At 46.8% G+C, this 11388-nt stretch overlaps 1 protein-coding gene across 1 annotated transcript; it reads left to right on the top strand.

The window, feature by feature from the left end:
* The first annotated feature begins 1915 nt into the window (after nucleotides 1-1915).
* Nucleotides 1916-9632, top strand: LOC138803447 (L-amino-acid oxidase-like). Its single transcript, XM_069987479.1, has 7 exons — nucleotides 1916-2000; nucleotides 3439-3653; nucleotides 4047-4159; nucleotides 5490-5691; nucleotides 6257-6325; nucleotides 6536-6672; nucleotides 7399-9632. Exons 1-7 carry the CDS (start codon nucleotides 1970-1972, stop codon nucleotides 8216-8218), a joined length of 1587 nt encoding a protein of 528 aa, XP_069843580.1. The 5' UTR covers nucleotides 1916-1969; the 3' UTR covers nucleotides 8219-9632.
* Nucleotides 9633-11388: the final 1756 nt, after the last annotated feature.

An 11388-nucleotide genomic window follows, 5' to 3' on the forward strand; every position in this document is an offset into this window, starting at 1 on the left:
AAGTGATCAAAAGCCAGGAAATCAAAAGAAAATAGTTCATAAGCATGCCTATCTAATATCCATACCTGTTTACTTTCTAACTGGAGAGGAACTTATATTCTTACCTTTGTTACTTGGTATTTCTATTTCCTTTCCATACTATACAGTCCAGACATCTATAGTCCAGTTATATGGAAGTTCCTCCTTCCCTAAAATAGGCTACAACTGGGATTATGCTCCAAATGGAACTTTTCTGGCATGTGTCCTGGGTCTGTTTTCCTGTGTCATTCATACCAACTAGTCCTACCACCTAGTCAGCCTTTTGCCTGATCTCACCTTTTTCAAAAGTTTCTCTTTAATAGGATAATAGCCCTCACTCAGGCAACTAGAGACTTCACTTCTGCTGTCCTGCCCTACCAAGCCCAGACCTGGACCTTGAAGACCCCAGTGACTCAGACGCCCCCATGTCAGCAGGAAGTAGCCAAAAAAGACCACAACACCCCTCAACTTTTTATACTCCTTCAGGGTTTCAAATGATGGGACTCTGCTTTGTTCTCATAACTCCATGTATACATCCAAAGACCTTATATGAAGGACTTGCTTCTCCCTTCTTGGCCCATTTTTCTATGTATCCAAAGATGGAATATGAAGGATTGACCCCACTCTGGTCTCTGATAAACAGTCCTCTCCTATAGAGGATTGAATCTGGCCTTTTTCCTTCCTTTCTCCTCTATTTTCCCAACAGTATGTCTATAGACATATGGCTATGATAGCATAAAGAGTAGGATTTGAGGTTAGTTCAGTGGATACCATTGCTATTTCCCTTTCCATTATGTTACTCCTGATGCCAGGATCCAAGATCTGGGCCCTGGAGTGTCCCTACTCCCACCCCTACACCCTTCTGAGCCCCATGATGCAGACTGGGTGGGTGATTTCTGCCCAGTTCTCTTGCTGCCATCCTGACTCTGCTCCCACTGTGCCCAGAGAATAAAATCTGCTCTTGGCACTGCAACCAGCTGGCCCAGGTCCTCAGGGGAAGGAGCTCCAATGTGAGAGTGCTTAACTGTGCCTAAGGAGGTCTTAGAGGGCTCAAAAGAAGGGGCTAAAGACATGCTACAAATAAGCCAGCCAGGCAGAAGGACAGGAGGGCTTAGGCTGTAAGGAGCCCTGTAGCCAAGCTGTGAGGTCTGAAGGGACTGAGAGATTGGTGTTCCAATCTCTCCCGGGACGCTGGGGATTGGGGCCCAGGAAACCAGCAGTCTATGCAATGCAGAGGCTCAAATTAGTACCCTAAGTGTGTTTAAGACAAGTTATGCCTCATGTTAATAGTTGTAACCCTAGCTTTTGCACCTATCTTCAGTCTCCTCACCCTGTACTAAACTCAATAAAAAATGCTTATTAATGGAGTCATCAGGATTCCTGATGGGAGGAATTGCTTCAGGTCCCATCATCTCTTAAAACCTCAGTTTTTGGCCTTGTCTCCCATCATTGTACTACTCCTGGTTGGAAAATATTGGGACAATGTGCCCTTCCACGAAGCTACTGGACAGATCTCTGCTATGGACAGACTCACAGTAAAACAGAAGGATCCACAGTAGAGAACAGTGGGAACAGGAAGATCCTCCATCTGAAGCTTTGGCCTACACTGGGAGCTCAAATGCTGAGTGTATAACCCAGCCTTCAACATATCTGGGAGGTGATCACAGCTGCTGTTGGATGGCCCATGTGCTCCCATACCCCTTCTCCCCATTTAATGGGAGCTAAGGTCTGGGTTGGAAAAAGAAGCATTACCTAGAAGGATCAGAAGGTGAGGCTGAGGGTGGAGTCAATTACTGCAGGCATCTCACCTGACAGACCAGGCCTTGAGGGCAGGGCTACTCTGCTTGATCCAGCCAATAGGACCAGGGGCAGATTGGTGGGATAAGGGCCAATTACTGCTGAAGTGAAGCTGGTTTCTCATAAATAGAGGGACAACTGTTTGGATCTCAGCATGAGCTGCAGAGCCATGGCCAAGATGACCGGTAAGTGACAGCACTCCTCTAGATCTGAGCAAGAAGAAGCTGAGGAAAGATATGTTGGATACCAAAATGAGGCAAGCAACCCAGTTGGAGAGAGGGATACAAGTCAAGAGATTTGGGCTGGGTCTGAGGACAAGTCTTGAGTAGAGGGCCATGCCAGAAGAGAACTGAGACTGGGTTGGATCTGGACTGAGGACCAGGGATGAGTTGGAGGTGTTAAAAATGACTTGATAGCTGGGCACCAGTGGTTCATACCTGTAATCCTAGCTACTCAAGGGTCTGAGATCTGAGGATCTAGTTCAGGAAAGTCCATAAGACTCTTATCTCTAATAAACTACTCAGAAAAAAGCCTGAAGTTGTACTGTAGCTTAAGTGGTAGAGAACTAGCCTTGAGCACAGAGAGGCTCAGGGACAGCCCAGGCCCTGAGTTCATACCCTGGAACTAGCAAAAAAAAAGTTACTTGATAGAATGGAGATGGTCTGGAAAATAAGTCTGGAGGTTAGGGCCATTCAAGGAGAAGGACATGGGGGCTGAGATGGATATGGTGACCTCTCAAAGAAGTGGGAACATTTGTTGGGTGGAGGGTTGAAGTAGGTCTGGGGATGGAGAGTGAAATGTGGTTTGAGGAGTCATTTCTCCAGGCTTGGTCACCCCTCTCCTGTTTTCTGAGGGTTTGTCCCAGTGGAACATTCTCTTGGCATTGAGAAAGATTTGCACTGGGAGCCAGATGGATTTCCTGTATCTTTTCAGCAGGTGCCCCCTTCCTTCTGGAAGCTCCAGCTGTGCCACATGTACAAAGATCAGAATCCCCCCCATCCACCCCCCTAAAAAACTAGAGCTACTAGAAAGAGTACAGTGTATACAGTTTCTGCCCTTCCCACTTAGGGGCAGGTGACACTGTCAAACTCTCAGGTGAATTTGTACATCAGGATGTTTCATTGTACAGAAGATGATCAAGTGCCTTGGGACATGTTGCAAGGTAGTGATCAACAATAAGAGCAATGGTTTCTGATCTTAGTGTCATAGTCAAAACCTAGAAACTTTGGGGGAGCACCAGGAGGCCAAAGAACAATAGGACTGCTCACTTACCACAGGTTACTCCCCCATTCCCCATCCTCCATGCGACTATGCCTTCCTCTCCCTTCTTCCCTTCTTCTCCCTCCCTCTCTCCCTCTCTCCCTCTCTCTCTTACACAAACACAGTACATATATATATATATATATATATATATATATATATATATACATACATACATACATACCCCACATATCACACTCATCTCCACAAAGTCACAAATATACCCATCTGTAACCACATACTTGCAACACATAGCTCTAACAACTCACAGATGCATGCAGCTATACCCATCCTGCACAGAGAAGGCAGAGTCTAGAGCCTGGGCCCCAGAAAGCTAACAACCATGATTTTGTCTGCCCCCAGGAATTCTGATCTTGGGGCTTCTTTTGGCCACCTCCAGCTGCCTGGCCTACTTTGAGGACCTGGCCAAGTGCTTTCAGGACCCGGAGTATGAGTCCTTATTAGCCACAGCCCGGGGCGGCCTTCACTCCTCCCCACTGCCCAAGCATGTGATTGTAGTGGGAGCTGGCATGTCAGGCCTGTCAGCAGCAAAGACCCTACAAGATGCTGGCCACCAGGTGAGACATCCTTGAAGGGGTTCGAGTCATTTACTCCCATTTTCTTCCTTGTATTGTAAAAGAAAAAGTAGAGTGACAGTCAACTTTTGGCCAACTACAGATAACCCACTGGGTCTCCAATGCCCTTCAACCCTAAGTCATGGCCAACTGCTATTTGTGTCCTCACAAAGTGAAGAGCTGTGCTAGTAGGTGGGGCCAAGAAATGAGAGGTACCCTCTCCTGGCCCACCTGGAGCTCTCCTGGAAGCAACAGCCTCAGCAGTTATCCTGCATGACTGGGACCTGGTGATGGGGATTTCAGGCCAGAGCATGTGGCCATGTGGAGTTAAAGAGCAGAGGCTGGGGAGAAGGAATAGCAGGTCTCTGAGATGACAGCACCTTCTCTGGCCTCTAGGTAACCATCTTAGAGACCAGTGACCGCATTGGAGGTCGAGTGTTCACATTCAGGAACAAGGAGGAGGGCTGGTACTATGATCTGGGGGCAATGAGAATTCCAAAATCCCACAGGTAAGTCTGAGAAGAGGGCTGGAGCAAAGGGCACATGGGAAGAGGAAGAGGTGGGAGGGTACCTGACACCATCATGTCAAAGCCCTTTCAGATTCCCTGTGTCAGATGATTCCACTCGAAGTCAGGACTAATGCCTGATCCCCCACCTAACAGACGAGAACAAGGCTCGGGGCCTAGGATCTCATAAGAACTAACAACTATAATCATTACCATTAGCGCATTAAACAATGAGCAGTTTCTTATATGTCAGTTATTATTATTAATTATTATTTGTTGAGTGTTAACTTTCTGCTAGGCTCTGTACTAAGCATTAGATTTATATTATTTGTCATTTTATAGTAATTATAGGGTTGTTGATCTTCACAGCCTTATAAGCAGGTAGGCAGACAGACAGGCAGCAGGCAGATAGACAGACAGACAGACAGACAGACAGACAGACAGATGATACTATTTTTGTGCCCACACTAGGGCTTGAACTCAGGACCTCAAGCTTTCCCTTTGCTTTTTCACTCAATACTTCACTCTACACTTAAGCCAAACCTCCACTTTCAGCTTTTTTTGCTAGTTAATTGGAGAGAAAAATCTCATGCATGTGTCTACCTGGACTGGCTTTAAACCATAACCCTAAAATCTCAGCCTCTTGAGTAGCTAGGATTATAGGCATGAGCTACAGGTATCTAACAACCATATATTTTGATTCTCCTCCTCTCGTTTATGAATCAAGAAACTGAGCTCAGAAATATTAAGTGGTTTACCCATGTTTCACCTAGGAGAAAGTGACAGAGCTTCTCCTTAAGATCAAATCATATGACCAGCCCCCAGCCATTTTTTGTCTGGTGTTCAGACTTCTAATCCAAAAAGATCTCCTGGCTGGTATCCTCTTTTTGTGTGTATGTGTGTTTTAATGTAAATTAAACACAGGTTTCTCTCCAAATCACTGAAAGAAAAAACCAACCTAACTAGCCCAAACTAGAATCACTGAATGTGACCTCAAACTTCCTTAGAAATACATCTGAAACAAAAGGACTGTATGTCTACTATCCATACTTACAAATTAGTATTTCCTAAAGGATCTTAATTCAGTGATGTGTGAACACCCCTCACCCTCTATGTCCCCCAGGACAAAACAGAAATTCAAAAAGGAAATAAATGCTTACTGCAAGAGGAAAAGGAGATCTGAGTTGCAAGAGTAATTAGTCTAAGTTCCCTGGGCACAAGAAGAAACTGGTTTCCTGGAAGTACATTCCACTGCGAAGCCAGCAGAAACAAGGAGGGGGGGGGGGGAGAGGGATGGAAAGGGCGGGCAACATTGTGTCTGTCTCTGCTCCAGGCTGGCCCATTTCTTCATCAAGAAGTTTGGCTTGAAGTTGAACAAGTTCATCCAATCTGACAACAACACTTGGTATCTTTTCAACGGACATCGCTATCGTGAATGGGAGGTCAAAGCCAATCCAGGGCTCTTGGGCTATTCTGTGAAAGCCACAGAGAAGGGCAAGAGTGCTATGGATCTCTTCCACCAATCCATCATGAAGGTGCCTACTGCATTATCCCAGCTAGGACTAGAAGGAAGAGGGTCTGACCTAAAGTCCCCTGCCAACTGGTGAATGGCTACAGGTCCCCTGCTTGGTGCTCTTCCTTCTAACATCCCATAACAATATTACTACCCTCAATCCCTCCTCCAGTCCCTTCTCTTCTCCTGTCCCTGGGTGGGCCAATGGCCTAGTACTTGATCAGAATTAGGGGCCAAGGGGAATAGTAGATCAGACAATCTTTTAGAATAACTCAGTCCTTCTGAGTCACATTGAAGATCTGTGGTACCCTAAACTTAGTTTCTAAAAGGTCTTTGAATGAAAAAGAGATAATTGGGGGTGGGGAGGAGGGAGTAAGGGGCATGTAGAAATACCTGGAGCTAGGTTCTCCTAGTGCTTCCTTGCTTCCAACTCTTCAAGGGACATCATCCAGAGAATCCAAGAGTCCTGGCCTGGAATCTAACCTGTTCCCTCTTCCATTCCTCGTGGCCTTCTCCACAGCAGCCTGGCTGATCTTGGCAGTCCTCAGGCTCCACTTGATGGTAGTACCTTTCCTTCCCTTCTGCAGCTCAAGCGAGGTCTAAACACATTCAACTGCAGCCACCTGCTGTCCTTTTATGATTCCTACTCCACCAAGGTAAGACAAAGATGTCCCGAGATGGAGGTGGGCTGGTGGGTTCTGAGCAGTCCCCTGAGAGAGCAGGATACTCTCACTGCCAAAGCCTTTGTCTCCTGATGACCAGGAGGACTCCCCTGAAAGTGCTCACCCTCACCAGGCCCAGACCCCACTAAAGCCCTTTCCTCTATCCCCACACTCCCACCTCGGGCACCCCTCTCCCACCCACAGGCTTACCTGCTGAAGGAAGGGATGCTGAGCGCAGAAGCAGTGAGACTGATCGGGGATCTGATGAATGAGAACGGTGGATACTACAAGTCCTTTCTGGAGTCCCTGCGGAGTGCTAGCATCTTCTCCAAAAGTGACGAGTGAGCTAACCTGGTGCCAGGATGATTCTTTTTCCCAACACTGATTTATCAACTATGTACTGTGTGCCAAGCACTTAGCAGGAACTATCCCATTTAATCCTTTGGATCAATCCTTTCTATTGTTCTGTGCCAGTTCTCCAGTAAAGGTATGAGGTGTTAACTTACCCATGTTCATACAACATGGACTTGGACTGAGGTCTGACTCCAGACCTGGGGTTGTAAGACTCCTGAGAAGCAGAATTGCTGTATGACTGAGTGCGTGGGCTCCAATGCTAGAGACTGCCCATGTGATCTTGGGAAAGTTGCTTCTCTCTGAGTCATTAATTGAGAAGGCAGAACAGAGCTGGGCCCTGGTGGCTCACACCTGTAATCTTAGCTACTCAGGAGGCTGAGACCTGAGGATCATGGCAGGAAAGTTTGTGAGACTCTTAACTTCATTTAACCACCAAAAAGCCAGAAGTGGATCTGTGGCTCAAGTGCAAGAGCACTAGCTTTGAGTAAAACAAGCTCAGAGACAGCACCCAATCCTTGAGTTCAAGCCCAGGACTGCCCCCCACATACACACCACACACACACACACACACACACACACACACACAAGCTAGCAATGTAAGAAGTGTTCAGCCCAGCGTGCAGGGAGCTAGTTCCCTCTCCTTTTAGACTAGCAGCGAAACTAGCAATGAAGCTAGCTGTCATCCACCTCTCCTCTTCTCTTCGCCCCTGCAGATTTTTCGAGATCACCGGTGGCTTAGACCAGCTCCCCAATGCCCTCAGTGCCAGCCTGAAGCCTGGCACCATCCATCTGGGGGCCAAGGTGGAAAGGGTGGTGAGGGCTGGGCCTGAGGTCCGAGTTTTGTACCACACGGATGGGCCGAGTTCAGAGCTGCACAACCTCACCGCTGACTATGTCATCATCTCTGCCTCCGCCAAGGCCACGCGGCTCATCGACTTCCAGCCACCACTGTCCCCGGAGAAGAGAGACGCGCTGCGCTCCATACATTACACCAGCGCCAGCAAGGTGGTTTTGGCCTGCAATGAGCGCTTCTGGGAACGCGACGGTATCCGGGGAGGAGCCTCCATCACCGACCGGCCCTCGCGTTACATCTACTACCCCAGCCACCGTTTCCCGGGGGGCAAGGGCGTCCTGCTGGCCTCCTACACGGTGGACGACGACTCCTCCTTCCTCACCGCCATGAAGCCCAAGCAGTTGGTAGACACTGTCCTGGACGATCTGGCGGCTGTGCACCAGATACCCAAGGAGGAGCTGCAGCGCCTGTGTCCTTCCTCGGTGATCAAGCACTGGTCGCTGGACCCCCTCTCCCTCGGTGCCTTTTCGGAGTTCACACCTTACCAGTTCGTGGACTATTCCAAGCCGCTCTTCCAGACAGAGGGCCGCATCTACTTTGCAGGCGAGCATACCTCCCTGCCCCATGCCTGGATCGACACTGCCATTAAGTCTGGCCTCAGGGCTGCCAGGAACATCCAAGCCGCAGTGGACCAGGAGGTCGTAGGCGGGACAGGGGCCTCTGCAGAAGGCTCTCGCTAACATCCAGGAAAGCTTCTTCCCCAAGAGCAGTCTCTGAGGGAGTCTGGCAGGAGCAGGCAGGAGGGAGGGAGGAGAAGGCAGAGACCCAAGAGAGAGGTCACCATTGGTCCCTTGGCCCACAAGCAGGAACCCAAAAAGCGCCAGGCAAGGAAGCCAGATGGCGAGTTAGCAAGAAACATCATCCCCTTTCCTGTGTTCCTCCCCTGCCAGCCCCTCTTCAGAAAGGAAGCAACAGAGCCCAGAGTGTATTATCTCCCCAACTACACTTGCGGCAACCTCACAGGCTCAGATTGTATCTTTTCAGTTGTCCTGAATTTTCCATGATAAACGCTATGCACCTGCAACTTCCTTCTGCCTGTCAACATTTATTAAGCCTTTACCAAATGTCTGGCACTGTACTGAGCACAGAAAGATAGAGAACGAATCACGCTATGAATCAAACTTCCACTTCACCTTTGTCCCTATAGGTGCAAAGGCCAGCTCCAAATCTGGCTCCGTTTTTTTTTGTATCCCAAGTTCTTGGAGACCAAGGGATATTCCTGGATATTTTCATCCAATTAGGCAAAAGGGGAAAGTAAATCAAGTTTTTACTTCTTTGTCTCTCTCTGTCCTTCTGTCTCTCTGTCTCTCTGTCTCTGTCTCTCTCTGTCATTTCTTGTCTCTCTCTCCCTCTCTCCCCCACCTTTTTCTCTCTCAGAGAAGACCCTGTAGGTAACGCCGTAAAATATTGATATTGAGTTGTGTTAATGATTATAGGAAGAGGAATAGAGAAAGATAATGTACATTTTCAGTTCTAAAGCCCTGGACTAATTTTTTTTCTAGTTTTAAATTCACTGCTACATTGGTCAGGACTTTTTTCAGTTTTAATTGATAGAAACCAAACTCAAACGAATTTGAGGACAAAGAAAATGTTTGGGCTCCTATTTCTAGGAAGTTCAGGATGAATCTGAACTGTTTCCCTTCACCCAGAGTGACAGGACTCAGGGCAGAAAAGATGTCATGAAAATTTTCCCTCTTCCTGACTCAACATACTAGATTGAACAGAGTTTCCCAAATTCATGTCAGAGTGAGCAAATGTGACTGGATCTTGAAATATGATATTTGCGAATGTAATCAAGCTAAAGTGATATCAACTTAGAGTAGAGAGGCCCTAATCTAATGATTTATGTCCTGATAAGAAGAAGACAATCTGAGTCTCTACATGTAGAGGGAAAATAGCCATGTGAATGGAATCAGAAAGATGTATCTACAAAGCAAGTAACACTGAAGATTTCTAGAAACCATCTAAAGCTAGGAGACATACATAAAACCAATTCCTCAGAAGCCCTAAAAGAGCCAGCCCTGCCAACACCTTGACCTTAAACTTCTTCTAGTCTATAGAATTATGAAAATAAATTCCTGCTGTTTTATGTCATCCAAGATTGTGATACTTTGTTATGCCAACCCTAGGAAATTGATATAGCTTCCTTCTTTTCTCCTCCAGCAAACAGCATTGTCACAAGCAATTCAATGATTGTTTTTCCATATAAAGAAAAAGAAATAATTCCTCTTTCCTGTCTCTCTCTAATATATATACATATATATATTAGAGTCTGGGCACTGTCCCTGAGCCTCTCTGTGCTCAAGCTAGCTCTCTACCACTGAGCCACAGAACCACTTCTGGCATTTTCTGAGTAGTTTGTTGGAGATAAGAGTTTCACAGACTTTCCTGCCTGGCTGGTTTTGAACCACAATCCTCAGATCTCAGCTTCCTGAATAGCTAGAATTAACAAACTTGAGCCACTGGTGCCAGGCTATCACTACCTTCTTGATCAGGGGCATACACCTTAGTCTAGATTAACAGCTCCAGTAGCCACTGCAAGCGAGGAAAGAGACAGGCTCTTAAGAATCTTGGGCAGAAGCTGGGTACTGGTGTAATCCTAGCTACTAAGAAGGCTCCTAAGGATCGTGTCTTGAAGCCAGCCAAGGCAAGAAAGTCTATAAGATTCTTATCTCTAATTAACCACTGAAAAGCCAGAAGTGGAGTTGTGGCACTAGAGTGCCAGCCTTGAGCATAGAAGTTCAGGGACAGCACCCAGGCCTTGAGTTCAAACTCCAGGACCAACACACACACACACACACACACACACACACACACACACACACACACACACACACACACACACACACACACACACACATTAGAAAAACCAGGTGCCAGTGACTCATGGTGCCATCAGAAATCTGTGTGTATGGTGTTGCACTGTGAGGACTGTGGTTCAAAGCCAGACATGAAAGTCTGTGAGTCTCTAATCTCAATTAGCCACTAAGACAAACAAAACAAAACAAAAAAGCCAGAAGTGGAGCTGTGGTTCAAGTAGTAGAATGCTAGCCTTGAGTATAAAAACCCAGGGACATGGACTAGAAAGGTGGCTCAGTGATAGAGTACTTGTCTTGCATGCATGAGGCCCTGGGTTCAATTCCTCACCACCACATAGACAGAGAAAGCCAGAAGTGGAGCTATGGCTCAACTGGTAGAGCACTAGCCTTGAGCTGAAGAGTTGAGGGACAGCGCCCAGACCCAGAGTTGAAGCCCCACGACCAACCAAAAAAACAAACAAACCAGGGACAGTGACCAGGTCCTGAATTAAAGCCCCAGGACCAGCCCTGCCCCCCCACAAAAAAAAGAATTAGAAAAGTTGTTTTGCTTTAAGATATATAAAAAAACAATTCTTATAGAGTCCGTAATGTCTGCGTGGGTTGTTTAGTCTAATTTACAAATTAAATAAAAAGAACACATAGATCTTTTGTAGTAAAATGTGTGCCAAGGCTATTTTAAGTGTATCTCAGTGCCTAGTATGTGTGAGATCCTGGGATTAGTCTCAACAAAGAAAAAGCAAGCAAGGAAGGAAGGAAGGAAGAAAGGAAGGAAGGAAGGAAGGGAGGGAGGGAGGGAGGGAGGGAGGGACAGAAAAGGGTGGAAGGAGAAAGGGAAGGTGGAAGGGGAGGAGAGAAGGGTGAGGAAGGAAAAAAGGAAGGAGGAAGGAAAGAAAAAGAAAGAAAGAAAGAAAGAAAGAAAGAAAGAAAGAAAGAAAGAAAGAAAGAAAGGAAGGAAGGAAGGAAGGAAGGAAGGAAGGAGAAAGAAAAAGGAAGGAAGGAAGGAAGGAAGAAAAAGGAAGGAAAGAAGGAAG

Source organism: Dipodomys merriami, unplaced genomic scaffold (assembly GCF_024711535.1).
Source record: "Dipodomys merriami isolate MVZ:Mamm:240054 unplaced genomic scaffold, mDipMer1.0.p SCAF_34, whole genome shotgun sequence".
Taxonomy (NCBI): Eukaryota; Metazoa; Chordata; class Mammalia; order Rodentia; family Heteromyidae; genus Dipodomys; species Dipodomys merriami.